The 20,238-nt window shown below is 45.3% G+C and overlaps 1 protein-coding gene across 1 annotated transcript in view; it reads right to left on the minus strand.

Moving 5' to 3' along the window:
- Nucleotides 1-20,238, minus strand: part of PTPRK (protein tyrosine phosphatase receptor type K) — a 426,155-nt gene that overhangs the window by 148,611 nt on the left and 257,306 nt on the right. The window contains exon 7 of the mRNA XM_054393013.1: nucleotides 3,704-4,006. Coding sequence (XP_054248988.1) covers nucleotides 3,704-4,006 — 303 coding nt within the window. The remainder of the gene's footprint in view (nucleotides 1-3,703; nucleotides 4,007-20,238) is intronic.

Below are 20,238 nucleotides of genomic sequence, written 5' to 3' on the forward strand. Positions count from 1 at the left end.
TGGTGAGAAGAGAGCAACCCCCACCTGGCTCTGTCCCCCTATCAGGGAGTTGTAGACAGCCAGGAGGTCTCCCCTCAGCCTCCTTTTCTCCACACCAAACACCCCCAGTTCCCTCAGCTGCTCCTCACCAGACCTGTTCTGCAGACCCTTCATCATCTTTGTTGCTCTTCTCCAGACATGCTCCATCACCTCAGTGCCCAAAGCTGAACACAGTATTGGAGGTGCAGCCTCAGCAGTGCCAAGTACAAAGGGACAATGACTTCCCAGGTTTTGCTGGCCATGCTAGTCTCGATACAGACCAAAACCCAAAAGACAAAATATATGCATTTGACTCTGCTGTTGAACAGCACCACTCTAGCCACCACCCACCTTCTCCACACATCCAACTAGACAGAGGCTATCAGAAACCATAACCTTTCTTGAGAGCTCAGTTACTTGGAAAAAGAGAATCACAGAATGGGTTGGGTTGGAAGGGACCTTAAAGATCATTGAGTTCCAAACCCCCTGCCATGGGCAGGGACACCTCTCACCAGCCCAGGGTGCTCAAGGCCTCATCCAACCTGGCCTTGAACACCTCCAGGAAGGGGGCAGCCACAACCTCCTTGGGCAACCTGTTCCAGTGTTTCCCCACCCTCATTCTCAATAATTTCTTCTTAATCTCCAGTCTCAATCTCCCCTCTCCCAGCTCAAAGCCATTGTCCCTTGTCCTGTCCAAAAGTCCCTCACCAGCTCTCCTGGAGCTCCTTCAGGTACTGGAAGGCTGCTCTAAGGTCTCCCTGGAGCCTTCTCTTCTCCAGGCGGAACAGCCCCAACTCCCTCAGCCTGTCCCCATAGGGGAGGTGCTCCAGGTGCTCCCTGATCATCTCCATGGCCATAGCAGTGTCACCACTACTACTACTTTGCTTTATTTTTTTTTTACCTCAGGGAAAATTATATTTATAAAGCAAACACAGGTAAGAGAAACAATTCATCATGGATTATATTCTAATTCTGGGCTTGTCAATAAATTTTCAGGTGATGCACCTATGTCTGTACAGTTCTCCACAATTCCTACTACCTAGTAAATGAGTTTCTTTATTGCCCCAGTAAACACATTCCTGTTTTACTTCTGGCAAAATTGAAAATAGATGGCAAAAAAGTGCTGCCAGATAGTGACCTTAATTGCTCTCCATATATAAAGCCATCCTATTCCCTCCACTTCCCAGGCAAGCACACTACCTGTTTCCATTTGATCTTCTTATGCATCTATATTCTTACATGACTCCCAAGTATCCTCTTCTTGCTACTGATGGCAGTATCTATTTTCATGTGGGTGTTGACAATGTTTTAATGAAAGCTAAATGCCAGAAAAGGAAACTAAAATTGCTCTTTCCTACCACATCTTACATTTTACTAGGGATAAACAGAACTTTAAAAAACTGTTTATTTCTCTCATATGAAGATTCATAGCCTGACCATGGAACCAAACTGTTAACATCTCCATCTATTCTTTGTTTCATCCCAACTAAGGGAAGTTCAACATAGAATCATAGAATTGTCAGGGTTGGAAGGGACCTACCTCATGGATCATCCAGTTCCAACCCCCCTGCCAAGGGCAGGGACATCTCACACTACAGCAGGTTGCTCACAGCCACATCCAGCCTGGCTGCAAAAACCTCCAGGTATGAGGCTTCCACCACCTCCCTGGGCAACCTGTGCCAGTCTCTCACCACCCTCATGGGGAAGAATTTCTTCCTAATATCCAATCTGAATCTACCCATTTCTAGTTTTGTTCCATTCCCCCCAGTCCTATCACTCCCTGACACCCTAAAAAGTCCCTCCCCAACTTTCTTGTCTTCCCCAATATCTTGTTCAGACACTGGAAGGCCACAAGAAGGTCTCCTCAGAGGCTTCTCTTCTCCAGACTGATAGAATGGTTTATGGTTTATGAGAATCACGGAGTTCAACTCCCAAGTGGTCAAAATAATCATGGAATTATAGATTGGCTTAGGTTGGAAGGGACCTCAGAGATCATCTACTCCCAGCCCCCTGCCATGGGCAGGGACACCTCTTAGCTAGATTTGGTTGCCCAAGGCCTCATCCAACATGGCCTTGAACACCCCCAGGGAGGAGGCAGCCACAACCTTCTTGGGCAACCCGTTCTGGAGTCTCACTACCCTCGTACTGAAGAACTTATTCCTAAGAAGTTTAAAACTTATTCCTTCAGCTTAAAACCATTCCTCCTTGTGCTGTCTCTAGACACCCTTATGAAAAGTCCCTCTCCAGCTTTCCTGCAAGCTCCCTTCAGGTATTGGAAGGTAGCCCTAAGGTCCCCCTGGAGTCTTCTCTTCTCCAGGCTGGACACCCCCAGCTCCCTGAGTCTATCCTCATAGCAAAGGTGCTCCAGCTCTTGAATCATCTTTGTGTCTGATGTGATGTGTGGCTTGCAAACAGTTAAGAGATAGGATAATTATTGCTCAAATATATTTTCTAAAGAGGTTTCAAATCTTGAGAGGAATTTTTTGAGCAGTGTAGTTAATAGTTAAATATAAATGTATAGAACTAAATTGACTTTCAAATACTACAAATACTACATCTACCACTGTGTAGAAGCCTTCACCTAACACCATCATGTCTTTCTGGTCACTTGTGTCACAGGATCAGAGGATGTTAGGGGTTGGAAGGGACCTTCAAAGGTCATCAAGTCCAACCCCCCTGCCAGAGCAGGACCATAGTACCCAGCACAGGGCACACAGGAACACATCCAGATGGGGCTGGAAAGTCTCCAGAGAAGGAGACTACACAACCCCTCTGGGTAGCCTGTTCCAGTGCTCTGTGACCCTCACAGTGAAGAAGTTCCTCCTCTCCTGTGCTGTAGTTTATATTCATCACCCCTTGTCCTATCCCAGGGTGCAGCTGAGCAGAGCCTGCTCCCTCCCTCTTGACCCTCAGCCCTCAGATATTTATAAAGATTTGTTAAATTCCCTCTCAGTCTTCTCCTCTCCAGACTAACCAGCCCCAGGGCTCTCAGCCTCTCCTCACCAGGCAGTGCTCCAGTCCCTTCAGCATCCTTGGAGCCCTCCCTTGGACCCTCTCCAGCAGATCCCTGTCCCTCCTGAACTGGGGAGCCCAAAACTGGATGCAATATTCCAGGTGAAGTCTACCTGGAATACCAGGGCAGAGTAGAGGGGGAGGAGAACCTCCCTTGATCTGCTGGACACACTCCTCTTAATGCCCCCCAGGAACCCATTGGCCTTCTTGGCCACCAGGACTCATTGCTGTCCCATGCAGAACTTGTTACCCAGCAGGACTCCCAGGTCCTTCTCCACAGGGCTGCTCTCCAGCAGATCACCTCCTAACCTGTACTGGTGCAGTTTATTATTCCTTCCCAGATGCAGGGCTCTGCACTTATCCTTGCTGACGCTCATTAGATTCCTCTCTGCCCAGCTCTCAGTCTGCCAGCACCTCTTTTGAATGCCTGGGCAAGCCACCCTCCTCTTTCTTGCAAGAGAGAGAGAGCGATTGAGTTTGACTTGCACTACGTGGACAGTTTGAGCCACGTATGCAGGGTGCCAGCTGTAATACTTCTTAAGCTGTCAGGTTAGGGCTAATTAATACAATTAATAGAAGAGTACTTCCATCCTTTGAGCACATATTGGAACACACAAAGTCATTTCCTTCCACCTGGCTGGACTGGACACGGACACAATTCCTTTGTACGTACCGTCTTCATCTGTCTGGATAATGGTCTCCTCACTCTCCTTCCTCCCTTCTGGGTTGGTTAAGATCATTTTGAGGCTGACATTGGTGTAGGGAGGCAGGTGATCCACAACATGCTGAGGTGCTTTGGGGTCCATGTCCAAGCAGTCTGCCTTGCTCTCGTTGTGCCCGCAGAAGTAGTGGTAGCAGATGGTGACGTTGAAAGTGTGGCACCGAGTGATGTTGTAACCCAGAGACTCCCAGTCTACAGCGATGTGTCTTGCCTTGATCTCAGCAATCTTCAAGGTTTTAGGTGTTCTCATAGGCTCTGGAAAACAGAATATAAAGAAGAAAAAGCCTCATTAATGTTCTCTGTCCTTGCACTGAACACTAACTAGTCAATGAGTCACCAGCCCTGGAGGTGTTCAAAAAGCAGCTAGATGTGGTCTAGTGGTCACAGAGCTATTGGATGGAAGGTTGGATTTGATGATCTCAGAGGTCCTTTCCAACCTTAATGACTCTATGATGTCTGCAGAAATGTGAAACCAAAGGAGATACCCAACAAACCCTGGGTTACTACTGGAGGGAGTATCCTCCTTTGTACAAGTACCCTGAAGGGCAAAAACCTGCCAGTCTCTCGGGTTTTAGTGTCTTTTTCTTTGGCCTCTCTTTGCAGGTTTCAATCAGTGGTTAAGGTTCAGCAACAGTAAGAAAAAAAATTGTCCATTAACAGTGCAGCAATTGAAAGCAATTGAGAACACCGGCAGCAGATGCAGCAAGAGTGACCAAAAGGCCACCCAGCTGCCACCACTGGCTTCCCTTCTTGGTTTCCTCCTTACATTTTTTTTCCCCTGCATAAATGAGATAATATATCACAGTGGTAAAGAGTCAACATCCACCACACTACGATTTATCACACTACCAAGTAATGCTGATACTAATTACACTAATTACCTCACTAAGCTAGCAGTCTGCAAAACGATGCAGATATTAATTAGTGTTTATTATCTCAGTAATGAAGATATTCATTCAAGCACAAACCCTCAGAAACATCATCAACAATGCTTTTGGCTGTTCCCATTATCTCTCACTACTTTTGCATCCCCAAAACTTCTCCTGGACATTGCTGGCGATCTCTGCCCTGCTCACCCTCCAAGCCCAGCGGCTCTCCACATGTGCATTTCCACCAGCAGGGTCCACCACACTCCCCAAGCTGTCATCAGTCTTTCACTGCCTCTCCAGAGCATTCATTCCTCATGCAAGACTAACTTTTATTGTTGAACATAATTAAAATGATTACACAATGAAAATCATGACCATGACTATATACACTGGAGTTTCCCTGGAAATGCACCAAGGGGATCTTTATATCCTGCTTACAAATCCTTCTTCACCAGAGAAAATAAAGCCTGCTGTAGGTCCAGCTTCAGCCTGGTGTCCTTGCTGGTGTAAGGTCAAACCAGCTAAGGTTATTCGAAGGAAGGGAAAGATATGATTTCTCTTTCTGGGCAGAGCTTGCATTTATGAAACAAGTCCCAACCAGGCTAAGCAGCAGCCAACAGCACAGATGGTGGCACTGAAATCAGGAGATGTGAATTCAGGGTAATCTATTCAGCACACAGTTTGCCAGACAAACTGCAAACATTTAGTTTCAAACATCAAAACAACCAAATCCTAAATATAACATCAAGGTATTCCTAGTAGCACTGTGAGTGGTAAGGATGACAAATCCATTTCCATGACCTAGCCTCCCCTTTCTGGATTTGGAACACTCCTGGTCCCTTGGCCCTCAGGTACTGATTTATCATCTATATGGCACAAGACACAAATGAAAACTTCCTGGGCAGCAGCTTTCTGAACACATTGTCTACTGTGACAATAGAGATCTGAAGCTGCAAGATAGCATTGAAAAGGTCCTTGAAAGATAAGAGACTTGAAGAGAATGAAGAAGAAAAGGGGGTTTATAGAGTAAACAATGGCTGGAGCTTTAGCAAGTACCAGCAGGTGTGAGGCAGTCATTAGATTAAAAAAAAAAAAAGCCACAGTAGATCTACAGAAGGAGCTGGTAAGAGTCTTCAGAGAATCAGTATGTCCTGGGCTACTGCAAGCACTTAGAAAACACCTCACCACAGTCAGGTGTCATAGAGGATGAGAACTGATAAAAGAGACAAAAATATCTATTATCAGCCTCTTCCTTATATGAATGACAGTGAAGAACCTAGTAGACATGCTCAGGTACTCAATTCTCATACTTACATACATATATTTTGAAAAGTCTGAGGCCCAGAAGGGGATTCATACCCTACACCAAGGAACTATTGCATTATAGCCTTATTTTGCCTTATCACTGCAATTTTAATCACTTAAACACTTCATCAGTCTCATTTTAATCGCTGCCTCTTTATTCTATTTCAACTGCCTTTGACCACCAAAAGAAAAGGCTGAATTCAACCTGACCCACCAAAGGCTGAATTCAACCTGACCCACCAAAGGCTGAATTCAACCTGATTTTAAATTTATTGAATTTATATTAATTTGTAATTTAAATGAATTAATGAATTTATAATTTAAATTTTATTGGCTTTATAAGAACAACATAATACATGTTGTCTGGCCACAAAGCTCAAAATGATTAATGTTTGAAGCTCACTAATTAGTAACAGCAAATGCACTCCATTTTCATCTTGCTTCTTTCAGAGAAGCACAGAATTGTTTGGGTTGCAGAAGACCCCTATGATCATCAATTCCAACCATCAACCCAACACCACCATTAAACCATGTCCCCAAAGTGCCATGGCCACAGGTTTCTGGAACACCTCCAAGGATGGGGAATCTACCACCTCTCTGGGCATCCTGTTCCAATCCCTGACACTCTTGCAGCAAAGAAATATTTCCTCATCTCCAACCTAACCTTCCCGTGGTAGAACACGAGGCCATCTCCTCTCCTTCTATCACCTGATACCAGGGAGAAGAGACCAACTCCTACCTCACTGCAACCTCCTTTCAGGGAGCTGTAGAGAGCAATGAGGTCTCCTCTCAGCCTCCTCTTCTCCACACTGAACAATCCCAGTTCCCTCAGCAGGTTCCCAGTTCTTTCATGAAAAGAATTGTACTGCATTCATACTGTGCTGTACAGTACTTTCAACAGAGAAACGAATAAATAAAAGCTAAAGAAAAATTATGATAGAAAAATTTATTTTACAATTCTATGCAACTTTTACAAATGTATCCCAGTATCATAGGAGATACTGAGAAGCCTTCATTCACCTGTCAAGAAGGAAAGAATGAAAGGCAAGAGTGTGATCTCACTTTCTCACAACCATTCCCTTCTTTGGCAGAAATGAAACAACTTCTGCAATCCTGAGATGCTAATTAAAGTCTGCAGAGTCTCTCAGCAGCTTTGGTAAAGTCTGCCAACTGTCCCACTGCTCCTAGAAGGATGCTTTTAAACCCCGCAATTTCACACTGGCTTCTGGGCAGCATTTGTCTCAAAGATCTCTAGAGGTAAGGAGCAATTGTTTTAAACTACCCCACCACGAAGTCTCCATCTGTGACACCTCAGCAGAACGCAATCTTTGAATAATTATTTTTCTCAGATAAAAGACTACTGAATTTTTGAGTAGGCTTCCCAACAATCTCAGCATCTCATTAATCACAGATTCACAGGATGCATCAGGTTGGAAAGGAGCCTTGAAGGTCACTGTGTCCAACCCCCTGCAGTCAACAGACATCGACTAGAGCAGGTTTCTCAGGGCCCCATGAAGTCTGACCTTAAATGTCTCCAGGGATGGGGCCTCAACCACATCCCTGGGCAACCTGTTCCAGTATTTCACCACTCTCACTGTGAAGAATTTCCTCCTGATGTCCAACCTAAATCTCCCTTTCTCCAGTTTCAAACCACAGCCCCTTGTCCTATCCCCACAGCCCTTCTGAACAGTCCCTCCCCAGCCTTCCTGTAGGTCCCCTTCAGATATTGAAATGCAGCTCTGAGGTCTCCCTGGAGCCTTCTCTTCTCCAGGCTTCTCACTTCTTTCTGGCATTGTGTCATAGTTTTAGGGAGCAGACAGAAGCTCTTTTACCCCTCTCCAAAGGAATAAAAGAAAACGTTCTACACAGGATTGGAAACAATTGGGAATTTAAATGGAAGCGCTATTCACAACTATATACCACAGTACAAAACCATACAAAATACACAAAAATTCATATTCAGCCTCACAGTCTCACAGTATATCAGAGGTTGGAAGGGACCTCAAGAGATCATCAGGTCCAACCCTCCTGCCAGAGCAGCATCACTTAGGGTAGTCTGCACAGGAATGCAGCCAGGTGGGGTTTGAAAGTCTCCAGAGAAGGAGACTCCACAACCCCCCTGGGCAGTCTGTTCCAGGGCTCTGTCACTCTCACTGTGAAGAAGTTTCTCCTCATGTTGAGGTGAAATCTTCTCTGTTCAAATTTGAACCCATTGTTCCCTGTCTTATCACTGTGAACCACTGAAAGGAGCCTGGCCCTCTCCACTTGACACCCACCCCTCAGCTATTGATAGACATTGATCAGATCCCCTCTCAGACTTTTTTTCTCCAGGCTAAACACCCCCAGGGCTCTCAGTCTCTCTTCACAGGGGAGATGCTCAGGTCCCCTAAGCATCCTTGTGGCTCTCCCTTGGATTCTCTCCAGCAGGTCTCTGTCTCTCTTGAACTGGGGAGCCCCAAACTAGACAGCCTCAGCCCAGTTCTCTCCAACTTGAACTTTGCCATCACCTCACTGGCCAACACCTACCAAAAAAACCTTCCCCTCCCCAACCCAAGCAGTAAAAATTAGCTGGGCTAAGGCACAACCAGGCTGCAAACCTCCCCCACAAGAGATAAGACCTGGCTGGGAGCACAGAGAGGGAGAAAAGGACAGAAAGTGACTCTGCAGCCAGGTTATATAGGGAAGGGAGATGCAGATCCATGGGAATGAAATACCAAATGATCACGTTTTCCACTGTCCTGCACCTCTCTGGTACTTGGAGGACTTTCAGCTCCATAATTAAGATATCCAGTCTTAAACCCACCACAAACTGCTAGTCTCAAATCAGCACTCTATGGCAAAAGGAGAAGCAATCAGACTCCCTTCCAAACCTCTGTTCATTCCTTAAGCTATCAGCTGGAGTCTCAATAATGATGGCAGGAAGCACTTAGTATTTTCCTAACATTAATCTACCAATTACTCCTGTGAGACAGGTAAGTGGTGTTTAATCCTTTTCTGCAAGGAGAAAGACACACACACACACCCCCCCCCCCAAAAAAAAAAAAAAAAAAGGTTAATAGCTTGTTCAAAGCTAGAAGGTGATTTACTGCCAGGGTGATAAGAAAACTGAACAGTACACAGCTCCCAGGTCATGGAGCTGTGGCCACCAGACAGCACCAGCAAGCAGCAGCAATTCAGAGAGCTCATTTTCAGCTTATTTGCCACTGCTTCCACAGAAATGCTCATTCCTCTCCACAACTCCTGGTTTGTTTTTTTTCTTTTAAGAGTTTCTTGCAGATTTTTTTCAGAGCCAGCTTGGAAAAGGCCTAACAGTGGGCAGACATGAAGTGAAAATCTGAGCATAAGGGCAAGCTATTTAAAAAAAAAAAAAAAAAAAAACCAAACAAAAAACACAACAGCAATTTGGTTTCTTAATTTTGAAAGATTTCTTGACAGAGAGCTTGGAATTCCAGTGAGCCAGCATATCTTTTGCACTAAAGCTTGTATTTAAAAGTAAAATTTTGGGGAAGGGATATCCATAATTTACTTTTTGAAGCCATTTTCTCCACCAGAAAATGCATTTAAGACAGGAAGAAGTTTCTTGTGGCAATAGCAGAAAGCACTCAGGGCTTCTGCTGTTGCAGGAAATTCAGGACCTTGTGACTCTACCAAGCTCTTAAATGTGACCATCCTGCCTGGCAATGTCACATCTTCCAGCAGAAATACTGCAGTGAGGCACAGAACCATAGACTCATAGAACTGTTGAGGCTGGAAGAGACCTTTCAGATCATCAAGTCCAACATGGAGGACTTGGTGGTGTTGACCTCTCTGCTGATGGCAGGATTCCTTCTGCCAGATCCTTCACGTCCATGGTCTGCTGCTATGACCTCCACCCCATTCCCATCTCTGCTTCCAGCCAGCTTCTCTCTGCCCTTTGCTCTCAATGCCAGGTCCATAATCTTTCTCATCCCCACTCTTACTTTATCTACTGGCAAGCAAATGCTCCCAAGTGCTTGCTGACTCAGCTCCATCATCCCATCTGACTGGTTTTACTCTCATTGAACCAACTAAAACCAGAGGGTTTGGGAGAATACCAAAGATAAAAGACAAACCAGAGGAACAGGGAGAGATCTCTACACTCACACAACTTACTAAATCCTCATTCCTTACCCAGAAACTGCATGAAGTAAAGGACTGCCATGCACATGGCACTAGCACACCATGATTTATGGGTCAAGAAGACTTAACCCAGCTTTTTATGGGTTAAAACCAGGAACACTTTTAGTGAGTCTCCAAAGGTTAACAATCCAGGGATAGATGGCAAAGGAGACAGAACCTGTTCACCCCATGCTACCTCTCAGCTACAGGATATTTAATAAGATGCTCCAGACAACAGAGAAAATTAAATTAAATTTCTGTAGTGCTTGATAAGCAACATGTAATATGACAGGTCAATATCCAAACCTCTTTGTAGAGATTATCTTCACTTACTCAGAGATGGTGGAGAAAACAAAACCCCTCAGAGCTGCAGAAGCTGCAAGGTGAGAGCATGCATTTCACCATAACTACTCTTAATGATAATAGCCATTACCCTGCTGTCAGTCAGAAACAAACAGGTATCCTGGAGCTGTGACAAGAATTCCCTATGAGGACAGGCTGAGGGAGTTGGGGCTGTTCAGCCTGGAAGAGAGAAGGCTCTGGGCAGACCTTAGAGCAGCCTTCCACTACTTGAATGGGGCTGCAGGAAGGCTGGGGACGGACTTCTGACAAGGGCTGGGAGTGACAAGATGAGGCACAATGGCTTGGAGCTGGGAGAGGGGAGATTGAGACTGCAGATCAAGAAGAAATTCTTTAGAGTGAGGGTGGTGAGACACTGGAATGTGGGCTGTGGATGCCCCCTGCCTGAAGGTGTTCAGGGCCAGGATGGATGAGGCTTGGAGCAGCCTGGTCTAGTGGGAGGTGTCCCTGCCCATGGCAGGGGGGTTGGAACTTCCAACCCAATCTAGTCTATGAATCCCATAAAGTGAGACTAGGAAAGCATGACAAGTCCTTTGCTTTTGCTTCCTTTCATCAGCAATCCTAAATGCTGATTGCAAGACAGTTCCATTCCCATTTACCTGGCAGGCTAGGGGGAATTAGATCTTCTCTCCAGCAGACAAGAAAACACTTATGTTGACATGAAATGGCAAACAACCAGACCAATATTAAAGCACAGATACTCCAGATACAGACTGTACTTCTGGACCATCACCATATGCTGTCTGCAAGTCTTTAATTGGGGCTGGCTTTTGGATCTTGCCCCTCTGCCCCCACCTTGAACTCCTCCTGCTATGGCATTACACTGAGGAGCTGACCTCAAATTCCTGCTTTAACCACACTGACTGAAATTCATATGAAGTTTAAGAATGACCCAAATCACCCTCACTGGTGACACAGGAGGTGAAAACTAACTGGACTTGGAGGGTGAGATAATGCATAAATTTGCATAAGGTTTGAGGGAAGCGCAGAGAGCTGTGGGGCTTGTATGAAATCAGACCTTTGACATACAAAACCAAATGCAGGATGATCAGTAAAGAATTAGAGGAAGTTTGGGTTTAGACAGTAAAGTTGTAATTTAAAACACAGAGGCTGCTTTAATTATCCTGCCCTTGCATTTTAAACCAAAAGTGACACAGAAGGAAAAACCATCCTCATTTTTCTGCTACTATTCTCAGTCTGAGCAGCCACTGGAATTCCCCAGACTTTGCATGAGCCTCTCTGTCCTGTGGCTTCTCCTGACCTTTCCAGGTTAGGTCTCTCCTTGGCATATAGGAAATTAAAGAGGATTAGTCTAAGATATCACTGTGGTTCCTGCTGCTTCCCCAGTTCATGCAAGGTCCTACAAAAACCAAATGTTCCTCAAACTCAAAAAAAAAAAGAAAAAAAAGAAGAAGAAGAAGAAAAAGTTACAGTTCTGCTGCTGCAAAGAATTCTTCTATAAAGACTCTTGATAAGGTCATGGAAGAATGGTATGAGTGATAAACACAGGAGAATCAGAGAATCATAGAATGGTCTGAGTTGGAAGGGACCTCCAAAGGTCATCAGTCCAACCCCTCTGCACTCAGCAGGGACATCCTCCACTAGATCAGGCTGCCCAAAGCCCTGTCCAGCTTCACCTTGAATATCTCCAGGGACGGAGCCTCAACCACCTCCACTGGGCAACCTGTTCCAGTGTTTCACCACCCTCATGGTGCAGAAGTTCTTCCTAACATCCAATCTAAATCTGCTCTGCTCCAGTTTGAAGCCACTGTCCCTCATCCTGTCCCTGCAGGCCTTTGCAAACAGTCTCTCTCAATCCTTCTTGTAGCCCCCTTCAAGTACTGCAAGGCTGCTATTAGGTTTCCCTGGAGCCTTTTCTCCTCCAGGCTGAACACCCCCAGCTCCCTCAGCCTGGCCTTGTAGCAGAGCTGCTCCAATCTCCTGAGCATTTTCATGGCCTTCCTCTAGACCCACTCCATCAGCTCCATGTCCTTCCTATATTGAAGGCTCCAGAACTGTACACAGTACTCCAGGTGAGGTCTCCTCAGAGCAGAGCAAAGTGTCAGAATCACCTTTCTGGCTCTGCTGGCAATGCTGCTTTGGATGCAGCCCAGGATGCCATTGGGTTTCTGTGCTGCAAGCTCACACTGCCTGCTCCTGTCCAGCTTCTCCCCCACCAGCACCCCCAAGGCCTTTCCTGCAGGGCTGCTTTCTATCACCTCCTCCCCCCACCTGGATTGATAGTGAGGATTGTTCCAGCCCAGGTGCAGAACCTGGCACTTGCTCTTGTTGAACCTGATGAAGAAGGATGTCTGCCATGCAAGAGATGAGCATCCCTAAGTAAGGTGAGCTGTCCTCAAATATCCCTGATGAAAGAAACCCCTGTGTTTCAAGGATTACTAATCTACAAATCCAAAAGAACTGAGTTCAGACTAGCTCCCAATAACTCCATTATTTAATGATTTGATGATAATACAGGATTGATGATAATATACAATTCAGTCAGACATCCCATGGATGCCTGGCATTTCAGTGTCACTTCCTTGAACCATGTGTCCTCATGACAGAATCCCTCCTGTAAATTCTTTCCAAGTTTCTTGTCTGGAACTCTGGCAGATTTCTGACCTTTTCTAAGTGGAGTTAAAGGCAAAAATCAATTAACAGCACTGGGCTGATCCTTTAATATGCCTTTGGATTGGATATTGGGAAAAATTTCTTTGCTGCAAGAGTGGTCAAGGATTGGACCAGGCTGCCTAGGGAGGTGTAGATCCCCAGGGGTGTTCAAGAAACCTGTGGTCATGGCACTTGGGGACATGGTTTAATGGCCATGGTGGTGTTGGGTTGATGATTGGACTGGATGATCTTAGAGGTCTTTTCCAACTGAAACAATTTCACGATTCTGTGAAATATGGCTACAAACACACAAAGAACCCACTTTGCATACAGGTTCATCTATTTGCCACATGAGCTATGAGCCCAGAGTAAATGAAGCAATGCATTTACCCTGTGGTAGCACTACAGAAGCATTTGGTTGCAGGTGGAGGCTATAATACAGCTGCATGAAAATCCATGAGCTTCTCCTCTTGCACTTCATCTAGTGACTGCCCTACTAAGCCAGCTTACAAATGTCTTATTGACCACATACCTCAGGGAGCTGAAGAAATGGTCTGAATTATTAGACAGATAATCAGCCTAACTACAGTAGTTGCAGTAGCAATGAGAGGATATCCAATATACCTGAGGGCATAACTTTTGGGATGCAAAATACAGCTGTCCCTGCTTCAAAGGAATGGTAAAGAGGTGACTACAGCTGCACTGCTGACAGTTCTTTGCCATTCTCTCCTGGCAGTATGTTTATTCTATTGCCTCCATGCATGACTAACAGTTTGTGCATCCTTAGCATGTAATCAATAGCTGTGAAGTGTCTGGTATTAGCTTTAGAGATTAGATGTCCCTTGATAATAAATTCCATTGATTTCCCCACTTAAGCTTTGCTGCAGGGTTTTATTTTCTTTCTTTTTCTTTTTTCTCTCTCTTTTCCCCTCAGTTTACATTAAAAGGAGATATATAGCCTAGGAAGAGTGAGGAAAAGCTGGCATGATCTCTTCCAGCTCATTCCTCCAGATGAACAAAATCTATTTGGTGCTGTGAAACATGAATCAGAATGTCAACAAGCATCAGGCTCCAAGAGTAAACAAAGGCAAGACCTAATGTTACAAAACTCCTTGGAAACCTGTCCAGGACTGCAGTGAAGTTTGTGTAATCACAGAATAGCTTAGGTGTGATGGTTTGAAACTGTCTTTCTAATTTTTCCTTGCAAAGTTCAGAACAGAGAAAGTGAAAGAATGTAAATAAGTCACTATTGGGTGTAAGAAAGCAAAATAACGATTGTTCTAAACACTTCCATTGGATAGATAGAAATGTTTAAGAACTATTACCCAAAACAAAGTAGGCACTCTGCACATTCTGCATTCGGCAGTGGGGGCAGTTGCTGGGCTGTCTGGCTGCTGTTTCTTCTTCTCTTCTGGCAGCTAAGTTAACTTTCTGCTCTAACTAACTCTGCTTTCTGTCCAAGGGAGATCTCGGGGGGAAGCTCCTCGGAGAGAGAGGCCCCTTTGGGAGGGTCCCCTTGGGGGGAAGCAAAGGGAGATCAGTTGTGCTTTTTCTGTTGATTGTATATATTTGTAAATGTTGTGAATTTTGTATATTTGTACATATTCATTGCATTTCTCTGCTTGTAAATACAGCCTTCATTTGCTTCCAGACTGGGCTAGCCTGGTTATTGTTGGTGGGGGGGAATCTCAGCTCACACTGACACATTAGGGTGGAAGGGACCTCAGAGATCATCTACTCCAACCTCCCTGCCATGGGCAGGGACACCTCTTTAGTTAGACTTGGTTGCCCAAGGCCTCATCCAACCTGGCCTTGAGCACCTTCAGGTCAGGGCCATCCACAACCTCCCTAGGCAATTTATTCTAGAGTCTCACCATCCTCATACTTCAGTAGATACTTCTCCCTCAGCTTCAAACCATTCCCCCTTGTCCTGCCTCTAGACACCCTCAGGAAAAGTCCCTTTGCAGCCTTCCTATAGGATCCCTTCAGGTATTGGAAGGTAACTCTAAGGTCCCCTTAGGGTCTTCTTTTCTCCATGCTGAACACCTCCAGCTCCCTTATCCTGTCCTCATAGCAGAGGTGCTCCAACCCTTACATCATCTTTGCAGCCCTCTGCACTTGCTGTAAAGTCACTTACAAAATAAATAATGCTGGGAGAAAAAAAAAAAAAAACAAAACAAACTTTGGCATCAATATTGGTGGCACAAACATGTTAAATTAAAATGGAAAGCCCATCAGCTAGCCCAGTACCAACCATATGATAAAGGCTGTATTACAAACAGGTACATGATCCATATTTCCACACACGCTGCACACTTCTTTTTTACCCACCTTGGCAGTGAGCCTACCCATTCAACACCATGAAGAAAGCACTTACAGACATTTATTTCAATATAAATCATCAGTTTCCTTAGATGATACATTTTTCATTGCTCTCCCATGCACCTTCATAAACAAAGTTTTATGGTTTTGTTTACAAACAATATATTTGGGAGTTCAGAATGTTATGCAAAATGCCTGTGTCAGAGTAGTGTGAACAAGCAAAACAAAAAAGAGTTTTCTACGCAGATCACTAAAGCTTTAGTTCCTCTCTCCTGTACATAAAAATTTCAGTCCTCCAAGTCAGGCACCATAAATATCACTGTATGAAGTGGACTGACCAAATGTGGAACACAGACTCTAGTAAATAAAATGTAAACAGAGGGGGGAGACTCAGGCTGGGAATAAAGCTAATGCCACATTCACCTCTGAGGAGTCAGAACTGAAAAGTGCAAGCAGGCATCACAGGACTCCCTTCAAAGTGTCACAGAATCACAGAACATTAGGGGTTGGAATGGACCTCAAAAGATCATTCAGTCCAACCCCCCTGCCAGAGCAGGAGCACCCAGGGCAGCTCACACAGGAACACATCCAGGTGGGTCTTGAATATCTCCAGAGAAGGAGACTCCATGACCTCTCTGGGCAGCCTGCTCCAGGGCTCCAGCACCCAAACAGTAAAGAAGTTTTTCCTTCTGTTCCCATGGGACCTCCCCTGCTTCAGCTTGCCCCCCGTGCTCCTCCTGCTGTCATTGGACATCCCTGAGCAGAGCCTTTAGAATGAGCGTCGTGAGACACTGGCACAGGTTGCCCAGGAAGGCTGTGGATGCCCCCTCTCTGGAGGTGCTCAAGGCCAGGCTGGATGAGGCCTTCAGCAACCTGGGCTGGTGGGAGGTGTTCCTGCCCATGGCAGGAGGGTTGGAACTGGATGATCCTTAAGGTCCTTTCCAACCCAAACCATTCTGTGACTCACTGATTTTACTTCTAACAGCCAACACCAGAACACAAGCCCAGCATGTAAATATCACCAGTGCAGTGCTGCACCTCAGTACCTTGCTTTTGCTTCTTAATGACATTAAAATCAAGATGGGAAAGGTCAACAGTTTGCATCTGAATGAGCACAGCACAGAAAGCAGCGTTTTTGACACCTAGACAGTTACCATGCATGCCAGAGTCTGCTGAGAAACTGCCTAGTGTGGTGGCACTGCTGAGATCTGCACTGCAATTGGCATTAGCAGCATGATTAATGAAGGGCTGCTCTGGGGCTCTCACAGGCACTGTGGCAGTGCAGTGCTCTTTTCAGCATGACAGAAAATGCTGTAATCTGGATTAACTGGGTGTGAGCAAAGGCTTGATACATCGATTAAAGAGGCTGATAGAATATACAATTTTCACAGCTAAGCACTTAAATCAAGCCAGTTACTGAGAGGGTGAAGTAGTTTTATTTAATTATGAGGTCTAGAATCAGATATTCCTGATGCAGCCAGGGCTGCAGGACTGGTTTGTCTAAGTGACACACAGCCTGCAGGAAACGGGCCATATACTCTGAAAGGAGGAAGTATTTATTTCAGGCATAACTCTCGAAGACGTCCAGAGAAAAAAAAAAAAAATCAGCAGAGCTATAGGAATTTCTAAGCAGAGAATGGAATCCATGCTCTGCTTGCAGTCTGGCTCCTGAGGAGTGTGCCCCTCAAGAAACACATCCAGCAGGAGTTCATCTTAAAGGGACAGCACACTGCTTGTCTTCTTTTGGAAACAAATGCTACTGCTAATTAGAGCAGGGAGTATAAAATGAAGTTTCCTTCAGTTGCTGAGGAGTTTGGTTAAGTTTTCCTTAAGCTACTCTCTGTTTAAATTCAGATCTTTTTTCCCATAGGGAAAAAAAAAATCCTCAAGGAAATTTATTTCTAGTGTCTAGTTGGGGTTTTGCTTGTTTATTTGTTGGGTGGTTGTTTTTTGTTGATGATGGCTCTGCAGGCTCATCTTGCCTAGCTCTCTGATAGAATCATAGAACTGTTTGGCTTGGAAAAACTCTCTCAGACCATCAAGTCCAACCATTAACCCAACACCACCATGGCCATTAACCCATGTCCCAGACTGCCATGGCCACACATTCCTTGAACACCTCCAGGGATGGTGACTCTACCACCTCCCTGGGCAGCCTGTTCCAAACCCTGACCACTCTTGCAGCAAAGAAATTTTTCCTAATCCCCAAACTAAACCTCCCCTGACACAATTTCAGGCCATTTCCTCCCTTTCCCTTGATCAGGCCATGTCTGAGTTGCATGCTAGGAAAACTGCTGTCTATATTAGAAAGAATCCTAAGGACTCCCAAGCTGGTTTTAATTATTTTTATCATGATTAATTGATCCTACATAAATTCATATTTACCTAAATATAAAATAATGAAAGATGAAGTTATTCTTTCATAAGAAATTCAGTTAAAATCATTTAAATTAAACAGCTCATGAATAAAGATAAGGATAGACCTTACAGCAGCTTTCCAGTACCTGAAGGGGCTACAGAAGAGCTGGGGAGGGACTTTTGATAAGGGCTGGGAGTGACAGGATGAGGGATGATGGGTTTGAGCTGGAAGAGGGGAGACTGAGACTGGAGATGAGGAAGAAATTCTTTCCAGTGAGGGTGGTGAGACACTGGAACAGGTTGCCAAGGGAGGTTGTGGATGCTCTCTCCCTGGAGGTGTTCAAGGCCAGGTTGGACAGGAACCAACCTGGTCTAGGTTGAAAATCCTCCCTTGGAACAGGATTTGGAATTAGGTGATCTCTAAGGTCCCTTCCAATTTGAACCATTCTATGGATCTATGAATGACTGTTTTGTCTTTAACAGAACAGGTTGGAAGCAGAGTTTTAGGCAGCCTGCTGCTTACACAAGACATTTAGAAGCCCAATTAGGACAATTAACATTTGGCATTTGAGAAGAACACCCAACAAAGCTGAAAGGCAGCAGATTATATCACCACCAAAAGGATAGTGACTCCTTGGCAAGGCAGGTGAAGCTGTACCATTTGTGATACCCTCTTCTCCATCTGAGTACAAAAATTCAACAACCTTCATTTCCTTAGCACTGCTTGCAAGAAGACAAGAGGGTAAGAAATCATTTCAATGACACTGCTACAAAGTGAAAACAAATGATGGAGCTGTAGCTATGATTACAATTACCACTCTGTTTGTACTGCACAGCTGATAATATCCCAGCATTACGTGCCTGGCGCTACTGCATGAATTCAATTTCCTCCAGATAATGTATTTGGATTCTATAATGTGCCTCTTTGGTGAAACCAATAACTGAATCCCCTGGTAATTCCTCAAGGAGTCATAATTTATGGCAATTGTCTGTTCCCACCACTTTTCTCAGTAATTTCGTCCAAAGATTAATATCCTCATTGCTAAAGATAAATAAGTGTGCCTTGCTCCTAATGTGGCTGAGCCTGACCTCAGCACGCAGCTATCCAAGGTTCTTCCATTTTTCCTTCTCTAGAGGGAAGAGGCCATTTGTACCTCCTACTATTTTTCCCTTAGGTACACACTCTGTATTCACCTCCCACCTTCTGACAGATTGAAATGATAGAGATCACAGACTCATAGCATGGTTTGGGTTGGAAGGGACCTTCAAGATCATCCAGTTCCAACCCCCCTGCCATGGGGAGAGACACCTTCCACCAGCCCAGGTTGTTCAAGGTCTCATCCAACCTGGCCTTGAACACCTCCAGGAAGGGGGCAGCCACAGCCTCCCTGAGCAACCTGTTCCACTGTCTCCCCACCCTCACTGGAAAGAATTTCTCCCTAATCTCCAGTCTCAATCTCCCCTCTTTCAGCTTAAAGCCATTGCCCCTTATCCTGTCACTCCCAGCCCTTATCAAAAATCCCTTCCCAGCCCTCCTGGAGTCACTTCAGGTACTGGCAGGCTGCTCTAAGGTCTCCCTGGAGCCCTCTCTTTTCCAGGCTGAACAGAGCTAACTCTCTCAGCCTGTCCCCCATAAGTGACGCTCTCCAGCCCTCTGATCATCTTTATCACTTCCCTCTGCACCCATTCCAACAGTTCAATGCCCTTCTTGTCATACGAACACCAGAACTGGAAGATGCTAAAGTCCTTTACTGTAAGACTACACTTTCCTCCATTCCCCTCTGTTTTTCCTAAGTGTGTTGAAAGCATCAAGTCCAGATGTCCACACAGTATATCAGTACCAGTCATGCCCACAAAATCACATCTTTCCTCCTACTTACTACTCATTTTTTTTAAGTCATAGAATTCTTTTGGTTGGAAAAGACCTTCAAGATCATTGAATCCAACCATCAGCCTTAACACCACCATGGCCATTACACCACATCCCAAAGTGCCATGGCCACAGTGTTTCTTGAACAACTCCTGGGATGGTGACTCCACCATCTCCTGAAGCAGCAGGCAAGGGGGATATGCCATCTCCCTGAACACACAACACAAAGAGTCACAGAATCACAGAATGTTAGGGGCTGGAAGGAACCTTGAAAGCTCCAAAGCAGCATCACCTAGAGCAGGTGTCACAGGAACACAGCCAGGCAGGGTTTGAGCATCTCCAGAGAGGAGACTCCACAACCCCCCTGGGCAGCCTGTTCCAGTGCTCCATCACCCTCACAGGGAAAAAATTCTTCCTCCTGTTTCCATGGAACTTCCTATGCCTCAACTTCCACCACTGCCCCTTGTGCTGGCACTGGGCATCACCCAACAGAGCCTGGCTCCAGCCTCTGGGCACTCACCCTGCACATCTTTATCACCAGCAATGAGGTCAACCCTCAGGCTCCTCCTCTCCAAGCTAAAGAGCCCTCAGCTCCCTCAGGCTCTCCTCATGCTTGACTGCAAAACCCAATCCTACCATTTTTTTCCTTACAA

This window comes from Indicator indicator, chromosome 27 (genome assembly GCF_027791375.1).
Source record: "Indicator indicator isolate 239-I01 chromosome 27, UM_Iind_1.1, whole genome shotgun sequence".
NCBI lineage: Eukaryota > Metazoa > Chordata > Aves > Piciformes > Indicatoridae > Indicator > Indicator indicator.